The 23,005-nt window shown below is 40.8% G+C and overlaps 1 protein-coding gene across 13 annotated transcripts in view; it reads left to right on the top strand.

Annotated features, from left to right (window-relative positions):
- BCL2L13 (BCL2 like 13) overlaps nt 1-23,005 on the top strand; it is a 96,721-nt gene that overhangs the window by 64,100 nt on the left and 9,616 nt on the right. For 7 of the 13 annotated variants that reach the window (XM_073007082.1, XM_073007074.1, XM_073007076.1 and 4 more), the window contains one exon: nt 4,271-4,414. The exons of 3 other annotated variants lie outside the window; for them this stretch is intronic. In XM_073007082.1, the coding sequence (XP_072863183.1) occupies nt 4,271-4,414 (144 nt within the window). Of the gene's footprint in view, nt 1-4,270; nt 4,415-14,711; nt 15,169-23,005 lie in introns of those variants that run through there. 3 more of the 13 variants (XR_012089590.1, XM_073007080.1, XM_073007077.1) reach the window with 3 other exon arrangements.

The following is a 23,005-nucleotide window of genomic DNA, read 5'->3' as shown; positions in this document are numbered from 1 at the left end:
CTGAGTGGCTGGGATTATAGGTACCCACTACCACGCCCAGCTAATTTTTGTATTCTCAGTAGAGATGGGGTTTCACTGTGTTGGCCAGGCTGGTCTCAAACTCCTGACCTTGTGATCTGCCACTCACCTCAACCTCCCAAATTGCTGGGATTACAAGTGTGAGCCACTATGCCCAGCCTTTTGTTGTTGTTGTTGGAGTCTCGCTTTGTTGCCCAGCCTGGAGTACAGTGGTGCAATCTCGGCTCACTGCAGCCTCTGCCTCCCGGGTTCAAGCAGTTCTCCTGCCTCAGCCTCCCAAGTAGCTGGGCTTGCAGGTGCCCACCATTACACCCAGCTAATTTTTGTACTTTTAGTAGAGACAGGGTTCGCCATGTTGGCCAGGCTGGTCTCAAACCCCTGACCTCAGGTGATCTGCCTGCCTTGTCCTACCAAAGTGCTGGGATTACACGCATGAGCCACCCTACCCGGCCTGAAATATATTTTATAAAGGGCTGGATGCAGTACAGTAACTCACACCTGTAATCCCAGCACTTTGGGAGGCCGAGGCAGGATGATCGCTTGAGCCCAGAAGTTCGAGACCAGCCTGGGCAACATAGCAAGACCCTGTTTCTTTTAAAAAAAAAAGCCAGACATGGTGGTGCGCACCTGTATTCTGAGCTATTTGGGAGGTCGAGGTGGGAGGATGGCTTGAGCCTAGGAGGTGGAGGTTGCAGTGAGCTGAGATCGTGCCACTGTATTCCAGCCTACACAACAGCGCCAGACTGTTTCAGAAAAAAGAGAAAAGAAAGCCCATACCTATTAGTAGTTACTCCCCATTTCCTTTCCTGCTCCTCCCAGCCCACAACAACAATGACTCTACTTTCTGTCTTAATGAATTTGTCTGTTCTGGACATTTCAAATAAATGGAGTAAATAATATGTGCCTGAAGTCTCTTTTAATATGTAGACTTATCCTCCCTCTTTTTTTCCTCTCTTTAATTTAGTTACAAGTTATTTTTTCCTGAAAAATTTTCTAATTTCTGGATTTAATTGACTATATCACTGAGATATCACTTAACATATTCTTCTGTGTCTGTATTTCCTTCCTGATCAGATTCAGGTTCAATCTTTTTGGCAAGAATACCTAATGGGTGGTTTTATCTGTTTCCTATTGCATCACACTGGGTGACATATAATATCTGGTTGTCTCTTACACTGTATTTTGAAGCACACAAATCAAAGACAAACCTAATCAGTGAATTCGGTATAGATAAAATTTGTAGAATATGATTTTTATTAGAACTGTTAAGTCACAGAAGGATTAAATAGATTGGTGGAGCAAAATATGTCACTGTTATCATAAATATTCATTGTAATGAAAGGGACTCTCAGAGCTGTAAGTTAGTATGCTTCATTTCTATACCAAGCAAGCTCATATATTCTTTAATAAAAGGATAATGTCACTGAATTTAAGTAGGTCTAACCTGTTAAAGAGACCACATAGTGTTTGAAGAGATGTCAGGAGATTAAATAAGTGTGTGGATAAAGGTAAGCCAGTGGAGGTAATCTGTTTTGATGGCCAAAAATACTTTAGCATTTCATTGCAAAAACAGTTGAAGAAAAAAAAAATTATATATGATGTGGGGATTACTGTTATCCAGTAAGGAAATGACTTTTAAGAAAGAATCAAAGATAAAACTGTTTGCTGACTTTTTAGACCTAGACATGTGAATCGTGGGTTCTTCTAGGAGTGGATGCCTGGGGATCTAGTTTTGTTTTAACATTTAAAAAAATAATGTGGGAGGGAAGAGTCCAAAAAAAATCAGTTGTGCAGATTATGTAAAATTCTTGTGGATGGTAAAATGTCAAATTGATGGAGGTCAGTTGTAGAATTAACTCATGGAGCTTTGTGTGTAGGATTATGTGTAAATCCTCTTAGGATTTAGCTGCTTAAAGACAATCTAAATGGTACAGTGGCCTTGGACGTCATCATACAGGTCCCTGAAGATAGCATGCCAAATAGGTAAGCCTGGTATATGGTAGTCATTTAATAGCTGTATGAGGAATGAAGGGAAAAAAAAAGAGTCATCTGACATAGCATGTACCACCAAGAAGCGTATTACCAACCACATAGAAAATGTCCATGCTGAAAAATGACGTTTCTGCACTGTGGTTACTGCGTTTCAAGAAAGATATTGGAATAGGGAAGATCCAGAAAAGGGAAGTTAAGTGATCAAATGGATCACTTTGCATTGCAATGGAGCAATGGCCATATGAAAAACAGAATAAGAGAATAGTGGATTTCAGACTGGAAGTCTAGTGAGTGAGGCTTTTCACTCCTCTTCCAGGAGTGAAAGAGAATTGCAGATTTATCACTAGATTCTTACATAGTAAAACTAGGGTGTCCACTTTTCGATATATGAAAGAGTTAAATTTGGAACAAATAAAACTTACTGGTATTTTGTATAACAAGCATAAAATATTTACAACTCATTTCCCCAAGAGGTAATAGAACTTAAATATGAATAACTTTAAAATGTTATAGTATCATGGATTATTATGGGAAATTAGAATGTTTTGAAGTCCAGGACATCCCAGACCTTTAAGTTGATACACAGATTAGCACCGCTGGTTCATGAGCCACTCCTTACCTGCTGCTACCCACGGCAAAATATAAACAGTTTTTTGTTTGTTTGTGTAATAGTATAAGTTTTCTTATTGTGGAAATGCCTAATGTGTTCTTCCTTACAGCCCTATGCTACTCCATCAGTGTTAAGAAGGAGTTTTCAATATATTTTGGGCTGGAGTGCCTTTAGAATGTGAAGAAGTAAAGACATTATGTGTTCACTGCATTCTTCCTTTCAGATTTTGATAGAGATTCCCCCAGGGCTGCTTTCTTTTCCTTTCTTTAGAAGCCAAGGAATGTTAGTTTGAAATATAAAACTCACTGTTTTTTGTTTGTCCTCCTGCAGAAGTATTTTGTCGTCCCTCGGTTATTTCCTTGGTAGTCTGCTAACAAGGAACTGGAATTGGTTTCATTTCCTTTTGCATTCCTTTTCCAGGCATATGGACCTCTTGATGTTTTAGACAAAACAGACTGCATGCAGATGGCTACCTGAATACTTAGTTTTTTTCAATATGCATTTTTTTTTTTTAAAGGAAGACAGGGACTCTAGTTAGTTTCTGTTGTAATTTTTAATGACTTTTAAGTATTGAGCCACATGGTTATTAGGTGTAGATTGTAATGGCATCTTTTATGTTTGACTTTTGATGAGTTTTGCAAGATAGCTCTTAATTTTTAAAAGTTCTTATTTCCAAATAATAAAAGCACTTGGTACAAAGTACAAAAAAGTACAGAAAGATAGGCTTTGAAAAATAAAAGTTTTCTCTCATCCTTGTTGCCAGTCACCTAGTTCCTTTTAGGCAACCAGTATTACCAGTTTCTTGCGAATTTTTCTGGAGATACTGTAGGATTATATAAACATATATATTTGTATATGCTTTTATTACACAAATGGTACTGTATGTATTCTTCTATAACTTGCCTTTTTTCACTTAAAGTAAATCCTGGTGATTGGGTAGTAAGCGATCAATGTCTTTTTAACAGCTGCATATTTTACTGGATGATGTAATTTATTTAACTAGTCCCTGTTGGGTTGTTTTTCTAGTTTTGTGCTATTATAAATAATGCTTCAGGCTGGGCACAGTGGCACAAGCCCATAATCCCAGCACTTTGGGAGGCTGAGGTGGGCAGGTCACTTGAGGTCAGGAGTTTGAGACCAGCCTGGCCAACATGGTGAAACCCTGTCTCTACTTAAAATACAAAAATTAGCCAGGCGTCATGGTGGACACTTGTAATCCCAGCTACTCAGGAGGCTGAGCAGAGAATTGCTTGAACCTGGGAGGCGGAGGCTGCAGTGAGCCCAGATTGCGCCACTGCCTGGGCGAAAGAGCAAGACTCCATCTCAAAAAAAAAAAAAAAGAAAAGAAAAAAGAAATTAATTAATAATGCATCAGTGAATTTCCTTCTATATATGTTATTTCTCACACACACATACAGGCACACACATGCCTAATTATTTTCAATAACTATTTCTACTTCTCTATTGTATAAAACCTACATGCAGTATTCACAAAAGTCCTAATAGAAGTTACTGTTTTATTTCCTTTATATAATGAAAATAAAATACCTTAATGATGCATTTAAGTATCATTTTCTAGTAGTTGAACATATAAAACACATTATAAGAATTTCAGTGTGGTTTTTTTATTCTCTCATCTTTGCATCGAAGATTTTGGTGCCTCTGGTTTTGCTACGACACATGCTTTTGGAATTGACAAGACGTGGTCAAGAACCTTTGAGTGCACTGCTGCAGTTTGGCGTGACATACCTGGAGGACTATTCGGCAGAGTACATCATTCAGCAAGGTGGCTGGGTATGAGCTGTTATATATTAAAAATATTTTCTTGAAAAAAAATTAGGTTCATTGTTGTTGTTGTTTTGCTTAAGAGATGGGTTCTTGCTGTGTTGCCCGGGCTGGAGTGCAGCGTCTAATAGCAGACACTATCATGCAGGCTTCAGTCTCAAACTCCTGGGCTCAAGTGATCCTGCCTCAGGTCCTGAATAGCCAGGAGCACAGGCTGGGACTATAGGTGCCCACCACTGTGCCGTGCTCTATCCTATTTTTTGATATGTAGTTATTATTATTATTGTTTGTTCGGTTGTTTTCAAATTTTCCTTATATGTTCTTTGACCCTTGAATTACTTGGAAATTATTTTTTAATTTCCAAATATTTACAGGTTTAAAAATTTTCTTTCCAATTACTAATTTAATTCTGTTTCATCAGAAAGCACGGCCATCATGGCATTGAAACTTGAGTTATGGCCTACTATCATGATCAATTTTAAAGAATATATATATATATATGGCTGGGCGCAGTGGTGCACATCTGTAATCCCAGTGCTTTGGGAGGCTGAGGTGGGTGAATCACCTGAGGTCAGGAGTTCAAGACCAGCCTGGTCAACATGACGAAACCCTGTCTGTACAAAAAAATACAAAAAATTAACCGAGTATGGTGGCATGTGCCTGTAATCCCAGCTACTCAGGAGGCCAAGGCAGGAGAATCACTTGAACCCGGGAGGCAGAGGTTGCAGTGAGCCAAGATAGCACCACTTCACTCCAGCCTGGGCGACAGAGCAACAACAACAACAACAAATATATATATATATATATATATATATATATATATTTTTATGCGTGTTTCAGGAGAACATATATTCTCTAATTGTTGGTGCAGAGGTCTGTACGTGTCCATTCACATTTAATCAGTCTTAATAATTACGTATTTTAAATCTTTCAGTCATTTCCAATTTTTTTGTCTAATTACTTGCTAAGAGAGACATGTTCAGATTTGCTACTATGGTGATAGATTTTCCATTTTCCCTTTAGTTCTGTCAATTGTAGGTGACTAAAAGTTGTAATTATCAACCCTTGGTGAATTGAATGTTTTATTATTACAGTTATGGACTTTGTCTCTAGAAATGTTTTTTGTCCTAAAATCTATTTTTTTTCTTTCTAAATAATCCAGCCCAAAATGTCAAATATCCCTTTGATATTAAAGGATATCTTTAATTTCTCTCAATAATACTTGATAGTTTTAAATGTAGAAGTATTGTACAATATGGACTTCCTTCCACATCGTACTTGAAACGTACTTATTTCTGTTTTTGTTTTTAAAATATTTATTTATTTATTTATTTATTTATTTATTTATTTATTTATTTTTTTGAGGCGGAGTGTAGCTCTGTCGCCCAGGCTGGAGTGCAGTGGCCGGATCTCAGCTCACTGCAAGCTCCGCCTCCCGGGTTCACGCCATTCTCCGGCCTCAGCCTCCCGAGTAGCTGGGACTACAGGTGCCCGCCACCTCGCCCGGCTAGTTTTTTGTATTTTTTAGTAGAGACGGGGTTTCACCGTGTTAACCAGGATGGTCTCGATCTCTTGACCTCGTGATCCGCCCGTCTCGGCCTCCCAAAGTGCTGGGATTACAGGCTTGAGCCACCGCGCCCGGCCTATTTATTTATTTTTAAATAAAAAGAGACAGGGTCTTTCTCTGTTGCCCAGGCTGATGTCAAACTCCTGAGCTAAAGCAGTCTTCCTGCCTTGGCTTCCCAAAGTGCTAGGATTAGAGGTGTGAGCCACCACGCCCGGCTGTGTTTCTTTTTTAACAGTAAATAGTTTGGATGAACCATATTTTTTTTAAACTTTCCTGAAGGAGTGAAGACTGTTTGAAATCCTTCTGTATTAAAAATGACATTAATGAAAATCCTTGCCAAATAAATGTATATGCTCGAGACCTGATTATAGCTTCTGGTTAGGATTTCATGTCTTCTTACTTAGCTGAACTGAACCTTCTCTCCCTTCCTCCCTCTGTCCCTCTCTCCTCTTATTCTTTTTTTTTTTTTTTTTTTGAGACGGAGTCTCACTCTGTCGCTAGGCTGGAGTACGGTGGCACAATCTCGGCTCACTGCAACCTCCGCCTCCTGAGTTCAAGCGGTTCTCATGCCTCAGCCTCCTGAGTAGCTGGGACTAGAGGCGCCCGCCACCACGCCCTGCTAATTTTTGTGTTTTTAGTAGAGACGGGGTTTTGCCATGTTGACCAGGATGGTCTGAATCTCTTGACCTCGTGATCTGCCTGCCTCAGCTTCCCAAAGTGCTGGGATTACAGGCATGAGCCACTGTGCCTGGCCCCTCCTCTTATTCTTTAAAATATCAGTATATCCATCCCAGCATTTGTATCTATATTTTATCTTTTTATTTCAATTTGTCTTGTTCCAAGCAGTCATTCATCATTCAGCCATGTATTGAGCACCTGCTGCATACTGTGCCCTGTTCTAGGTTCTCAGTAGAAAGCTGTCAGCAGAGCGTTTCCTTGACCCGAGATAGATGACACTCTAATGGAGAGAGATCACAGTGAAGATGTGTAATGTATCTTCATACACTACAGGGAGTTACGTGCTGTGACAACAACGCAGGGAGACACATGATGTAGGGGTCAGAGTTTTTATATTACTCAGGGGAGGCTGCACTGAGGAAGTGACATTTATTTGGACTTCATTCATCTCCTTGGGTTAATTTCACTGTTTATCATTTTAGTCTTTTCCATTCTTGCTCCCGGGTTTTTTTCTTTCTCTCTTTGGGCCTAGAAATGTTTTTTAAGCTGGGCACGGTGGCTCACGCCTGTAATCCCAGCACTTTGGGAGGCTGAGGTGGGCGGATCATGAGGTCAGGAGATGAGACCACGGTGAAACCCCGTCTCTACTAAAAATACAAAAAATTGGCCGGGTGCGGTGGCGGGCACCTCTGGTCCCAGCTACTCAGGAGGCTGAGGCAGGAGAATGGTGTGAACCCAGGAGGCGGAGCTTGCAGTGAGCCAAGGTCGAGATCGTGCCACTGCACTCCAGCCTGGGCTACAGAGCGAGACTCCGTCCCAAAAAAAAAAAAAAAAAAAAAAGAAATGTTTTTTAAGTTTACTTGTTGTAATTTGCTCAACAGTCAGTGATTCCGTAGAGAGAGTACTTTTCATAAAGTATGCTCCTCATTATTGTTTTTTAGCCACTATGCATCTGAGGGTTTGAGTTAATTTTTAAAACGTGTAAATTTAATTACTATGGATACTAGTATTGAACATACTAGGTTTATGTGCTTGGCAAATGCTTACTGAAGAAAATCCTGAGCATTTGTCTTAGGAAAATAAAAATATTTTTTGAGCTGTTCTTAAAAATAAGAATTGTGACAATTTATTGTTATTGTTGTCTTCCTACTTTAATACTTTTTAAAACCATTTGCCAGTGTAGTGTATGGTTTGTGTGATAGCCAGGAGACATCCCAGGTTAACTGTCACTTATCCCATATGGTGCTTTACAACAAAGGAAGAAAAATGCAGGGAATATTATGCACTCCCTTCTCGACTTTCAGTTTTATGACGATGTACATCCAGGTTTGTTTGGTGATTGTAATTTGTTACAGAGAAAGTAAGTATATTATTCAACTCCAGTATCTGTGCAAAAAGAAAAGATCTACTGCCTGGATAACTAGTTCATTAATACTTCTTTTTTTTTTTTTTTAAAAAAAAACAGTCTTGGCCGGGCGCGGTGGCTCAAGCCTGTAATCCCAGCACTTTGGGAGGCGGAGACGGGTGGATCATGAGGTCAGGAGATCGAGACCATCCTGGCTAACACGGTGAAACCCCATCTCTACTAAAAAATACAAAAAAACTAGCTGGGCGAGGTGGCGGGCGCCTGTAGTCCCAGCTACTCGGGAGGCTGAGGCAGGAGAATGGCGTAAACCCGGGAGGCGGAGCTTGCAGTGAGCTGAGATCCGGCCACTGCACTCCAGCCTGGGCCACAGAGCGAGACTCCCTCTTCAAAAAAAAAAAAAACAGTCTTGCTCTGTCATCCTGGCCTTCATTAATATTTCAAATGTGTTTTATCTCTAAATTTGAATGTCCAATCTGTATTTCACATTGTTCAGTCTAAGCTCTCCATTTGCTTGTGTTTAAAACTAAGATATTAGGCTGGGTGCAGTGGCTCATGCCTATAATCCCAGCACTTCGGGAGGCCGAGGTGGGCAGATCACCTGAGGTCAGGAGTTTGAGGCTATCCTGGCCAACATGATGAGACCCCATCTCTACTAAAAATACAAAAATACCTGGGTGTGATGGCAAGCACCTGTAATCTCAGCTACTTGGGAGGCTAAGGCAGGAGAATTGCTTGAACTAGGGAGGCAGAGATTTCAGTGAGCCGAGATTACGCCATTGCACTTCAGCCTGGGAAACAAGAGTGAAACTCTGTCTCAAAAAAAAAAAAAAAAAAAAAAAAACCAAGAAACTGCCTTTTTTTTTTTTTTTTTTTTTTTTTTTTTGAGATGGAATCTCGCTCTGTTGCCCAGGCTAGAGTGCAGTGGCATGATCTCAGCTCACTGCAAGCTCCGCCTCCCGGGTTCATGGTATTCTCCTGCCTCAGCCGCCCAAGTAGCTGGGACTACAGGCGCCCACCACCACGCCTGGCTAATTTTTTGTATTTTTAGTAGAGACAGGGTTTCACCGTGTTAGCCGGGATGGTCTCAATCTCCTGACCTTATGATTCGCCCTTGTCGGCCTCCCAAAGTGCTGGGATTACAGACGTGAGCCACTGCGCCTGGCCGATATTGCTTTTTTTTTTAATGCCAGTTGGTGAAAATGTATCTGGTGACATAAGCTGTCAATGTGAATCTCCTTAAGATACTTCGTGTTGAACATTACATTGACAGCTCTTAAAACCCTTCCAGAAGAGAATCATTTGACCACATGATACTGCTTGTCTGTTATATAAAGCCTGTGGTATGATTTCCACGGGGAATGTATTTGTCTTTAGTCACTTGAACACAACATCAAGTGAAACAAACTGCCTATTTCTCAAAGTGCAGCTGCTTTTGAAAACCTGCAGCAGAGAAGGTGGTGCCAGCAGCCATAATCTGTTGGATTAATGGAGTGATAGCACATTGTCACTTAGGAACAGGCAGGCTTTGGACATACAGATTTGAAGGAGAAAAATAATATTTTGTTTTCTGATTTATTAGCAGAAATGTCTAGGACTTAGAGACAGTGTCTTGCCTTGTTGCCCTGGCTGGAGTACAGTGGCATGATCATGGCTCACTGCAGCCTCAACTCCCTGGGCTTGTGATCCTCCCACCTCAGCCTCCCTAGTCGCTGGGACCACAGGTGTGCATGCACTACCACACTTGGCTTATTTTTTGCAGAGAGAAGGTTTTACTATGTTGCCCAAGCTGGTCTCAAACTCCTGGCCTCAAGCAATCCTCCCTCCTTGGCCTCCCAAAATGCTGGGATTACAGGCATGCACCACCTTGCCCAGCCTGTTTTCTCTTTCTACCTTGTTTTTTTTTTCACTCTGCCTTTTTTCAGCAAATGATGAATTGAGAAAAGGATTAGAAATCACAAGATTTGTTTCTTGACCCAGCTCTGCCACATACTAGCCCTGTGTTTTGGAAGGATTGGTTTAACTTCTCTGAACCTCAGTTTCAACTACAAAAAGAGAAGAATAGCTTCTCTATCTCACAAAATAATGATGTGAAAGTGTTTTGTGAAAATGTTACATTTTTACAAATGCAGGTTTTCACATGTGTCTCTGAAGAGTGTGGGTTTTCTTTCCTTCTCCTTAAGTCTGATCACCGTTTCCTCTTAGTTTCAGTTCTGACTTTTATTTGCCCTGCAGCCCAGTGAGGGCACAGACTGGTTCATGTGCTGTGATTCTCCCTGAGTCATCCTTGCTCCCTCCCTCCTCATTCTCTTTCATTTCCTGGGCTTGTGTTGCTACGTTGGAAGTAAGTCTGTCTCCTGGAAAGGGCAGAGCAAGTCCACTGTGGTAAGGCTTGTATTTTACTTTCTCCGTCGTCACAAGCTAAATACTTCTGTGAAAGATTTGCTTTTAGATTACATAAAAGATTATTGGAGGAAATGTCATCTAATGTCTATTGTAATATTTAAGTATTTTGAATAAAATTAATCTTTGTCATTTTCTTTTGACATGAAGCTTCTGATTTTAGAATAGGTTTTTGTTTGTTTAATCTAGGATATTTAAAGACTATCTCTTGGAAGCTTTTAGGTTAATTGTTAGAATAGTTTTCATATTGTGGGAGCTGACACAAAGGAGATGATCTGAAATTAATGAAGTGGGTTGCAGCTAAAATCAATTTAGTAAGAGTAAGTACTGTTTTGGGAAATCTGCCTGCTATATATGTGGGTGTGGATGTTTACTGTGTTATACTCTGAAACGTATTTTTTGTGGATCTTCCTCATCATGTTGGGTGGAAAATTACTTCTGTGTAATTTCTTCAACACAGTCCATTTTCTTATTTTAGGTTAATAGTGATCTGAGAGGCATTTGGTTATAAGGGTCTAAAGCAGTGATCTGTTTCCATTTTGTAACTTCGAGGGCTCAAAAATATACAACTAGCTGGGATCAACCAGCTGGTTTTATATTTTTGAGCCCTCGAAGTTACAAAATGTCAGTGGAGCCTTTGTGTGTTTTATGTCAGTGGTGCCAAAGGGATGGATACTCCCAACATGACAGATATTTTTTATTAACAATGATTTAGATTGTCAGAATCGTTCTAAGGCTACTTGTAGATGTTCTTCTAATATAAGTTGTAATTAGTGTATTATCCAAAACAGCTTTTTCTTGGCAGATAGATATATAAAGTCTGAGAAGTAATGATAGAGGTTTGTTGGCATAAATCTTAAGGGAAAATGGGTCCTTAGGAGTTTACCAATGTAGATGGGCTTTGGAATTTTGCCAAAGCTTCTTCAGATGGAAAAGTTCATAGGAGCTCAGCGCAGCAGCAGCTATGTCTCAGAAGGTAAAATTGCTTGAGGTGGCAGAATAATTTGTAATTGATGTGACCCCCTGCCCCCACCAAAAAAAAAGTGAAACAAAAAAATTTAGACATCATGATGCGGCCAATTTTTCTAGTAGTTCTTTGAGCGATTGTCAACCTGATTTTTACTTAGTTCCTACCACCAAAGTAATGTTTGCATTTTATTTTATATTTATTTTGATATATTCCTTTACTTAGTTTTTTACTTAGTTCCTACCACCAAAACAAAGTTATATTTGTATTTTATTTTACATTTATTTTGATATATTCCTTTTATCTACATATGTTTCTTCTCTGCTTTCCTTTTTAATTGAAGAGTTTAATGCATATATCTTTGTGTGTGTGCTTGAAAAAAACACCAAGAATAACATGCTCTGTCTATGAATACTTCTGGCCATTAACTCAAAAGGCACTCTGTTACAGAAAGAAAAGCACCAGAAATCAATCAGGGACTTCACCTAAGAGGCACGACAGCATAATTGGTAAAAATGTGGACCCTGGAGGCAAACTGCCTGGGTTTGAATCCCAGCTTTTTTACTTTGGGAAAACTACTTATCTTATTTTCTTGTTTTGGTTTCCATGTCTGTGGAATGGAAATAATAATAATCCTCTCATAGCGTTGTTGTGAGGTTTAAATAGATTAAGTGAAGTCTTTAGAAGGGCACATGATAAGAATTACATAAGGGTTACCTATTGTTACTATCCAATTTGTCATAGCAAGCTAAGGGACCTTGGGCAAGTTACTCAACCCCTCTGGCATCATTTATTTAAAAACAATAACAAGACATAGCTGTCTGCTTTTTTGTGCATACTTAACCCATGGTTTATCCCAGCTAGTTTTATATTTTTTGAGCCCTTGAAATTACTCCTTTGCATTTTATGTCAGTGAAGCCAAAGAGATAGATACTCTCAGCAACACAAATATTTTCTATTAAAAACAATTTAGATCGTTAGAATGATTCCGAGGCTACTTGTAGATGTTATTCTTCTAACATGATAAGTTGTAAGTAAGATATTATCCAAAACAGCTCTTTTTCTTTTAGTGAAAGCCTGCTCTTCATTATGACAGTAATTACTAAGAGAGGCTCAGCCGGGGGTGGTGGCTCACGCCTGTAGTCCCAGCACTTTGGGAGGCCGAGGTGGGCGGATCATAAGACCAGGAGATGGAGACCATCCTGGCTAACACTGTGAAAGCCCGTCTCTACTAAAAATACAAGAAATTAGCTGGGCGTGGTGGCCAGCGCCTGTAGTCCCAGCTACTCAGGAGGCTGAGGCAGTAGAATGGCATGAACCCGGGAGGCGGAGCTTGTAGTGAGCCAAGATCAGGCCACTGCACTCCAGCCTGGGTGACAGAGCAAGACTCCATCTCAAAAAAAAAAGAAGCTCCAGCCCGGTGACATGTCAAAACCGTGTCTCAAAAATACAAAATTGAGGCTGGACGTGGTGGCTTACGCCTGTAATCCCAACACTTTGGGAGGCCAAGATGGGCAGATCACCTGAGGTCCAGAGTTTGAGACCAGCCTCGCCAACATGGTGAAACCCTGTCTCTACTAAAAATACAAAAATTAGCCGGGCATGGTGGTGCATGCCTGTAGTCCCAGCTACTCGGGAGGCTGAGGCAGGAGAATTGCTTGAACCTGGGAGAAATAAATAAAATAAAATAAAATAAAATAAAATAGATAAAAATAGAAAAATTAGCCAGGCATGGTGGTGGGTTCCTGTAATCCCAACTACTCAGGTGACTGAGGCAGGAGAATCGCTTGAACCCAGATTGCAGAACCCAGGAGCTGAGATCGTGCTGCTGCACTCCAGCCTGGGCAACAGAGTGAGGCTCAGTCACAAAACAGAACAAAAGAAAACACTGACCGGGTGCAGTGGCTCACTTCTGTATTCCCAGCACTTTGGGAGGCTGAGGCAGGTGGATTGCCCAAGTCCAGGAGCTTAAGACCAGCCTGGACAACATGGTGAGTGAGACCCCGTCTCTACAAAAAATATGAAAATTAACTGGGAGTAATCTGTGGTCCCAGTTACTCAGGAGACTGGGGCGGGAGGATCACCTGAGCCTGGGAGGTCAAGGCTGCAGTAAGCCAAGATTGTGCCACTGACCTTCAGCCTGGGTAATAGAGTAAGACCTTGTCTTAAAAAAAAAAAAAAAAAAAAAAAGACTGCTATTTTTATATTTTTGTTTGATGTGGATTGGTCCCCAGGAGTAAAAGCTTAGTAATCTTTCTTTAAGACATCTTACATAAGAGCACAGAATGTTCGGTGAATCTTCATTAAAATGTCACATGTCCTAAATACAGAAATACATTGTAAGTTATGGAGGCCATGACAACAAGACATAAAGCTATTTAATCTGAATTGACCGGGTGCAGTGGCTCATGCCTGTAATCCCAGCACTTTGGGAGGCCGAGGCAGGCAGATAATTTGAGGTCAGGAATTTGAGACCAGCCTGGGCAACATGGTGAGACCCCATCTCTGCTAAAAATTAAAAAAAAAAATTAGCCGGGCGTGGTGGCGCACACCTGTAATCTTAGCTACCATGGAGGCTGAGGCAGGAGAATCCCTTGCATTTGGGAGGCGGAGGTTGCAGTGAGCTGAGATCACGCCACTGCACTCCAGCCTGGGTGACAGAGCAAGACTCGTCTCAAAAAAAGTAAATAAAAATAAAAAATAAATCTGAGTTGCTTTTAAACAATATATTATGCCAAAGTTGTCATCAGACAAACTTGATCTAATGTCTTAGATGAAATGAAAAGATCCTCTAGATGTGGAACAAAGAACATTCTTCAGTCTTTTGTTAACTTTGAGCTGTTAAAAATAAGGGGAAAAGCCAGGCGCAGTGGTGCGGTGGCTCATGACTGTAATCCCAGCAACTCAAGAGGCTGAGGTGGGAGGATCTGCTGAGCCCAGGGTTTTTAGGCTATAATGAGTTACAATTACGCCACTGCACTGTAGCCCCTGGGTGACAGAGTGTAACCCTCATTAAAAGATAATAATAAGGGAAAGAGACATTTTACTTTTAATTTTCAGTTTGTTGACTTTTCTCTTATTTCTTCATGATGGGCCTGTTTTTTTTTTTGAGACAGGGTTTCACTCTGTTGGCCAGACTGGAGTGCAGTGGCACAGTCATGACTCACTGTAGCCTTTACCTCCTGGGCTCAAATGATCCTCCCATCTCAGCCTCTCGAGTAGCTGGGGCCACAGGCATGCACCACCACACTCACCTAACTTTTGTATTTTTTTTTGTAGAGATGCAGTTTTGCCATGCTGCCCAGGCTGGTCACAAAATCCTGGACTCAAGTGATCACCTGTCCCTGTCCCCGCCTCCCAAAATGCTAAGGTTACAGGCATGAGCCACCACGCCCAGCCATGATGGAACTTTTGAAATTTCCATTTTACTTAACTTATTTTAGAACCCTAAAGGTCTGTTTTCTGAGAACTAAAATTCTTAGTGTTTTTGTTATGGCTCTTGTTTTTGTTTCGGTTTTTGCTTATTTAGTCAGTCATTGCTATTAGAGGCTCTGTTTTTAGAAGTGCAGATAAGTAACCTTTGAGGATGCCTATCAGTTGTCACTTGAGACCTCTCTGACCACTGGACAACTTTTCTGTTGGAAGAACTGTGTAATTGTAAGGCGACATCTTTTGACATGGCATGAAAACAGATTACAAAACTTGTGGAGTATGAATAGAAAGTGAGAGCAGAGGTGACTCCAAGATTAAGAATGAAGAACAAAGATTATGTTCCTTGTCTCCAAGTAAGTCAAGTTTGGTGGTGGGAGTTTAATAACATTTTTTAAGGGTTTTTTTTTTTTTTTTTTTTTTTTTGGTGAAAAACTTTTAATGTAAGTGAAAGACTAAGAAGCGTACACTGTTTTAAGCCACTTGTAGTGAAGTAACTGATGTTCTTTGACTATTTTTCATAACTCTGAAATGCAAATTATTTGATAAAGTTGGATGATCTTACTTGCTTCTCATGGTGAGACTGTGACAGATTTACTCAATATTGTATATTGACTTTCCCAACTTGTTCTTCACTTAACAAAAAGACTTAGCCCAGTTTTAAAATGTTGGTAGTTTCAGTAATGAAAAAAGTTTAATCCTCCGCAATGCCTCATCACTTTCCTGTTAGCGACATTACATTACAGAGATTTGAGGATGGAGGATTACAAAGCTGCTAAGCCATAGTTTTGGTTTCTCATTTGGAGATTTTGAAAGAGCAAATAAATAACAGAAGTGGACTATAGTTAATAAGGGACAAATGGGAACTTTGTGCTACCTGATACTACCCTTTTCTTCTTCCTTGTAAAATTATTCTGTACGTGAGCCTTTCTTTCTGATCTCCACAAAATGGAGGTTTTTGAAGAGATGACTTAATAAGCAGATAAGCCTTTGGGTGTATAAATTATACGACACAGTAATTCCTTAGTAACAGATGTTAGAGGATCTGCGTGACTCATTCAGATTATATTCTGGCAGAAAGATAGGTAAATACAACTTTACAGGAAAACTTAGCTTAACTGTTGATATGGCTTTGGTGAGCGGGTTCTTCTCCATCTTGGACCTCCAGTCTTTCAGGAAGGTTACAGAAATCGTTCCCTAAGTAAACAGTAGCCATTTTAATTCATGTTGCCTGCTGTGATTCTTTGTTATTGGTGACTTACCAAGAATCAGCAAAGTTTAGGATATTACTGAAGTGATTGTAAATATTCAGTGGATGAAGTGATTTACCTTGCAGTTACTGAAATGTCTAAATCATCTTACCTCTGCCTGTTCATTGTGCCAGAGTATGTATGGGCTTCAGGTATGAGAGAGACCAAGAATAAGATTAAATCGATTACAGCAGAATTATACCCTTTTACATTTAACAAGATATAACGCCTGGGTCCTACCTTTATTAAGGATTCTAATTTAATTGTTACAGGTTGTAATGTGCTTCTAGGCAGCAAAGTTTGAGGACCTCGATGTTATATAATCTCCCCAACTGCATAACAGACTCCTGAAACAGAGATTATAATAATCTTACATTTCTGTCTTGTCTTCTATCAAACAGAGTGTGACTATGAATTTATTAGATTGCTGATTCTATACTTACTAGTTAAACATACCCTAAACATAAAAGAGCCAATTATTTAGTTGCTCAAACTAAACAAATATCAAGAAAGCCATGGTAAAGTACAGTTCTTTAGTAGGTATTGTAGAATATAGAGCCGCTCAATTTACGATGGGGGCACATTCCTATAAACCCATCATAAGTTGAAAATGCTTTTTTTTTTTTTTTTTTTTTTTTTGAGATGGAGTCTTGCTCTGTCGCCAGGCTGGAGTGCAGTGGTGCAATCTCAGCTCACTGCAACTTCCGCCTCCCGGATTCAAGTGATTCTCCTGCCTCAGCCTCCCGAGTAGCTGGGACTACAGGCATGCACCACCATGCCCAGCTAATTTTTGTATTAGTAGAGACTGGGTTTCACCATGTTGGCGAGGATGGTCTCCATCTCTTGACCTTGTGATCCACCCGCCTCAGCCTCCCAAAGTGCTGGGATTACTTTATAGGCATGAACCACTGCGCCCAGCCAAAATTGCATTTAATACTGTGATAAACCCATGGTAAAGTCAAAATATTGTTAAGTGGAACCATCATAAGTTGGGGACTGTCTATACAAAGAAAAAAAAATGGGTCAGGCGTGGTGGCTTATGCTTGTAATCCTGACAGTTTGGGAGGCCGAAGCGGGCGAATCACTTGAAGTCAGGAGTTCCAGATCAGCTTGGCCAACACCATGGTGAAACACCATTTCTACCAAAAGTATTTTTTAAAAAAAGTTAGCCAAGTGTGATGGTGCACACGTGTAATCCCAGCTACTTAGGAGGCTGAGGCAGGAGAATTGCTTGAACTCGGGAGGCGGAGGTTGCAGTGAGCCAAGATCGTACCACTGCACTCCGGCCTGGATGACAGAGTGAAACTCCATCTCAAAAAAAAAAAAAAAAAAAGGTAGTTGTGAAGTAAGGTAGGGCTTAATCAGGGAAGGCTTTGTAAAGACATATGGTCACATCTTGAAGGAAGTAAAGGACTTGCGTTGAAAAGCAGCCAAGGATTCGTTAGATAGCTTAGGTAGCTTGGGGGGACCATGACTCAGTAACAAAAGGCCTCTGCTAGAACGTAGAAAGGTGTTGTTATGTTTTGAATTTTGTGTGTTTGAACCATTTATGATATATCCTAAACTGAGCTTTGGTTATGCTCTGAGATTATTCAGTCCTGTTCAGACCTTCAGTGAATGTCTTTCTTCTTTGTTTATAGTAGAAGTTGGAAAACATATATTTCCTCGTTAGAGAGACTTGCAGGTCAAGAATGGCAGGTTATGATACATATTATATTGCACATAAAGAATGTTCTGGCCGGGCGCGGTGGCTCAAGCCTGTAATCCCAGCACTTTGGGAGGCTGAGACGGGTGGATCACGAGGTCAGGAGATCGAGACCATCCTGGCTAACACGGTGAAACCCCGTCTCTAATAAAAAATACAAAAAACTGGTCGGGCGAGGTGGAGGGCGCCTGTAGTCCCAGCTACTCGGGAGGCTGAGGCAGGAGAATGGCGTAAACCCGGGAGGCGGAGCTTGCAGTGAGCTGAGATCCTGCCACTGCACTCCAGCCTGGGCGACAGAGTGAGACTCCATCTCAAAAAAAAAAAGGAAAAAAAAGAATGTTCTGTCCGGGAATGGTGGCTCATGCCTGTAATCCCAGCACTTTGGGTGGATCACTGGAGCCCAGAAATTTGAGACCAGCCTGGGCAACATAGCAAGACCTCATCTCTATTAAAAATCATAAGGAAAAGAAAATAATGTTTCATCTATGTGGGCAAAGTATGCAAAGATGCAGAAAGAGAAGTGACAGCTATTCAATGGAAAAGACCCCAGGTTCAAGAACTGGGCCAGCCTTACTAAGTTTCCAAAGACTTCAATGTTAATTACATATATATATGTGTGTGTGTGTGTGTGTATTTATGTGTGTGTGTGTGTGTATATATATATATATATTTTTTTTTTTTTTCTTGAGATAGGGTCTCGGTCACCCAGGCTGGAGGACAGTGGCGCAAACTTGGCTCACTACAACCTCCACCTCCCAGGCTCTAGGGATCCTCCTACCTCAGCCTCCCGAGTAGCTGGGACTACAGGCATGCGCAACCACTCCTGGCCAATTTTTGTATTTTTTGTAGAGATAGAATCTCACTATGTTGCCCAGGCTAGTCTCGAACTCCTGGGCTCAAACAATCCACCTACCTCGGCCTCCCAAAGTGCTGGGATTATAGGCCTCAGCCACTGCACCCAACCTATATTAATATAACTATACATAACATTTCATTATATTAATATAATATGTATTGAATCCTATGAGGCACATGGGAAGAGTGTGGCTGAGAAAAGAAACCAGTGCAACAAAAATATTATAAAAATATATCCTTAGTCTCCAGGAGCTTATAGTTAGGGATATAAGGCAGATCCACACTATTTCCTGTATGTTTTATAGCAAGGAGTAACAGATAAATCCTATGAGTTTAGAAGTAACAAGAAGGATTCAGATGGGCAGAATTGGGAGAGCATTCTGGATTTTCTGGATTGATGGGACAGTGTGACTTCAGTCACTCTGTTTGGGGTTGGAATTGTCTTTAGCACCAGTGCTGTGTGACCTTGAACAGTGAAGACACAGGTGCAGCTCAGAGGTATGGAAATACAGAGATGAATGAAGAGTGCTACCTAACAGTACTTGATGTTTAGAGCTTTTATATCAAAGATGGGACCAACTTTCCTATCATCCAAGCATTTATTGAGCATTACTCTTTGCTCAGCATACGTTAGGCATTACCTGGGGGATAACAAAGAAGTTGAAGGCATGTTTTCTCCCTTGAAGTATTTATGGTGTCGTTGAGAAGATGACTAATACATGTGAAAAAATTAGAAGTATGGTACAAAATAGATATTGTGATACTTTGTGTGGCCCAGACTCAGTGCTGTCTAGGAGTTCGGGAGAAATAAGAGAGGAAGATTGAATACAGTGGAATTTAAGCCAGACCCTGATGGAGCCAGATAAGGGGCCTTAAATTGGAGTCCATAGATGTGCTTCAGGGAGTCTAAAATTTCCCCTAAAATGGTATGCTGCTTTGTATGAAAGCACAGTTTTAAGGGAGAGAGGTCTTAATACCTTTCGTAATATTTGCAAAACCTTTTCTGCTCCCCTAAAATTTTAATACCAGTATCTATATGAATAAGGAGACAGCACTTGGGAATTTAGTATGGCATTTATAGGGCACAATGAGTCACATTGCCAAGATAAGCCTCCCCTCCCAGAGGGAGCACCTAGTACACAATTACAGAGAGATGTGGGTTAAATGATGGCCCTAGTGATAGTGAAGATTGACTTTGCCTCCTCTAATGCCCTTCACAGTGCTGTAGCCTTTCAAAAATTTATGTTGGGTTTCCTAGGAAAACATTAATGTGCTCAAGAAGGGATAATGTATCATTCTAAATATTGTATGAATTTGCCCGCTTGCTTTTTAACTGAAAGAGTCAAAATTATAAATAGACTTCAAATGTAGAACTACTTTATTTCATAACATTCAAACTAAGCCTTTATGTAATGGCCTGATGATACCTTAGATTCATCTTTTCTCCTCTAAGTAGTTGGTGGTGTGTATGAGGTGCCATATTGTGGGACAGGGTCTTGAATTCATGTCTCGGCAAGACCGAGGGGGAAACATGGACCTTTTATGAGGTAGAGGCAATGTTTTATATCAAGACAGGCACTGATATTTTACTTCTCGTTCTTTGGCCTAATCTTTCCTCCTTCTCCAGCTCCAGCTTTGCCTTTCTTCACTCCCTGTCCTGTGCTTTGGCATGCTGAAGAGCCAGTAGTCTGCATATACGATGATATTTTTCAGCACCATGTTTTTGTTTATGCGTTTCCTTCTGCCTGGAATATCTTGCTTATCTTTGAGCTGCTGGTTTTCTCTTTCATTCTTTAAGATCCAACTTTGGGGCCGGGCGCGGTGGCTCAAGCCTGTAATCCCAGCACTTTGGGAGGCCGAGACGGGCGGATCACGAGGTCAGGAGATCGAGACCATCCTGGCTAACACAGTGAAACCCCGTCTCTACTAAAAAATACAAAAAACTAGCCGGGCGAGGTGGTGGGCGCCTGTAGTCCCAGCTACTCGGGAGGCTGAGGCAGGAGAATGGCCTAAATCCGGGAGGCAGAGCTTGCAGTGAGCCGAGATCTGGCCACTGCACTCCAGCCTGGGCGACAGAGCGAGACTCCGCCTCAAAAAAAAAAAAAAAAAAAAAAGATCCAACTTTGGCCGGGCACAGTGGCTCACACCTGTAATCCCAGCTCTTTGGGAGGCCGAGATGGGTGGATCTCTTGAGGCCAGGAGTTCAAAACCAGCCTGGCCAACATGGTGAAAACCCATCTTTAGTAAAAATGCAAAAATTAGAAAAGTTAGCCAGATGTGGTGGCAGGCAGCCTGGGCAACAGAGTGAGATTCCATCTCAAAAAAAAAAAAGATCCAACATTGTTGTTCCCTCTTCCACGAATCTCTCATGTTCGCAGAGTACCCTGTTTGTCTCCATTGCTATTTTTATTTTTATTTTTTTTACAGAGATGGGGTCTTACCATCTTACCCAGGTGGTCTCTAATTCCTGGGCTCAAGCTTATCCTCCTGCCTGGGCCTCCAAAAGTACTGGGATTTCAGGCATGAGACAACAATGCCCGGCCTCTGTTACTGTATTTTAAACTCTTTGAAGGTAGAGATTGTTTTATTACCAGCACCTAAAGAGCACAGTTCCTGATAATAAGAAGTCAAGAATTGGAGAAATCCAATATGATTTCCAGATTTTTGGCTTAACTTACTGTTTTTTTTTTTTTTTTTTTTTTTACATCATCCAAGTTGGATTGCAGGCCTTTCGGAGTCTTTGCATTGCTTGTGATGAAAGATAACGATTGAGGCCAGGCATGGTGGCTCAAGCCTGTAATCCTAACACTTTGGGAGGCCGAAGCAAGCAGATTGCTTAAGATCAGGAATTTGAGAGCAGCCTGGGCAACATGGCAAAACCCCGTCTCTACAAAAAATGTAAAAATTAGCCAGTTGTGATGGGGCATGCCTGTGGTCCTGGCTACTCTGAAGGCTAAGGCAGGAGGGTTGCTTGAATCCTGGGGGCAGAGGTTGCAGTGAGCTGTGTTCTCGCCACTGCACTCTAGCCTGGGCAACAGAGAGAGACTCTGTCTCAAAAAGAAGAGAAGAGAAAAGAAAAGAACGGGAGGGGCGGGGAGGGGAGGATTGCTTATATTAGAGTGATGCACGGAGGGAGGAAGGGAAAAGAAGATTGCTTATATTAGAGTAATACCAGAAAATGTTGATGGAAGGGAAGAGATAGATTTAGATGTTAGAAGATATATTTAGGAATAAATATATTGAGTTATATTTAGTACTTAATGATTAAATAAAAGAGGGGAAGATGATGAGATAGATGCTCGCTAAAATATTAGGTGTGGGGTAAGACAGAAATGATGTGGAGTTAGTACTTGTAGTTTATAGTCTTCAGTATGACAAGCATCTCTTCTGGCTGGCTGTACGGCGTGAGCTCTGCAGCTGATGGGTGTATAGACTTCATGTACTGCATTTGCTTGTGGGGTACTCTTTGTTAGCATTCATTATTGATGATGGTCCCAGAAATGTGTAATGGTTTTATATTATGCCTCTACGAATGAAAATGTAATGAGAGTTTGAAACAGATGAAATCCCGTAAGATTATAGCAGTGACAGTCTGTTTTAGTCATGCGGGGTTTGAAGTCTGGGAAAGGAATCCATATGAGGAATGGCACTGATGGCAGAGATCTTTTAAAAAGATTTTTAAAAATTATTAATTAGCATAGACTACTAGTTCCTCTCATAGAACTACTTTTTAGGATGCCTTGTTTATCTCCCTGTTTCCTTTAGTCTCAACCTAATTACAAGCACTTTACGATTATATCAGTATCTAATTTTGTAGCAGTCTTATTTAAGAATTAAAAACCCTGCCAGGCGTGGTGGCTCATGCCTGTAATCCCAGTACTTTGGAAGGCTGAGGTGGCTGGATCACTTGAGATCAGGAGTTCAAGACCAGCCTGGGCAACATGGTGAAACCCTGTATCTACAAAAATAAAATAGGCGCGGTGGCGCATGCCTGTAATCCCAGCTACTTGGGAGGCTGAGACAGAAGAGTTGCCTGAACTCAGGAACCCAAGGTTGCAGTGAGGTGAGATGGCTCACCACTACACTCCAGCCTGGGAGACAGAGCCTTGCTCTGTCTCCAAAAAAAAAAAAGAATAAATTCTCATAATCCAACATAAAAACACAACTCAATTTAAAAATGGGCAAAAGATTTGAATTAGACATCATCCTAAAGAAAATATAGAAATGGCCAATTAGCACATGAAAAAATGTTCAACATCATTATTTTCAGAAATGTTTTGGAATTCCAAGAATATTTGGAAATATTTTTCTAAGTTTTTTGGAAAATAATTTGACATAAAATTATCATATGATCTGGCAGTTTTGCTCCTGCTGTATTAAAAG

Source organism: Chlorocebus sabaeus, chromosome 19 (assembly GCF_047675955.1).
Source record: "Chlorocebus sabaeus isolate Y175 chromosome 19, mChlSab1.0.hap1, whole genome shotgun sequence".
NCBI lineage: Eukaryota > Metazoa > Chordata > Mammalia > Primates > Cercopithecidae > Chlorocebus > Chlorocebus sabaeus.
The sequence above is the reverse complement of the archived record's forward strand: the minus strand, read 5'-3'. Positions and strand labels throughout refer to the sequence as shown.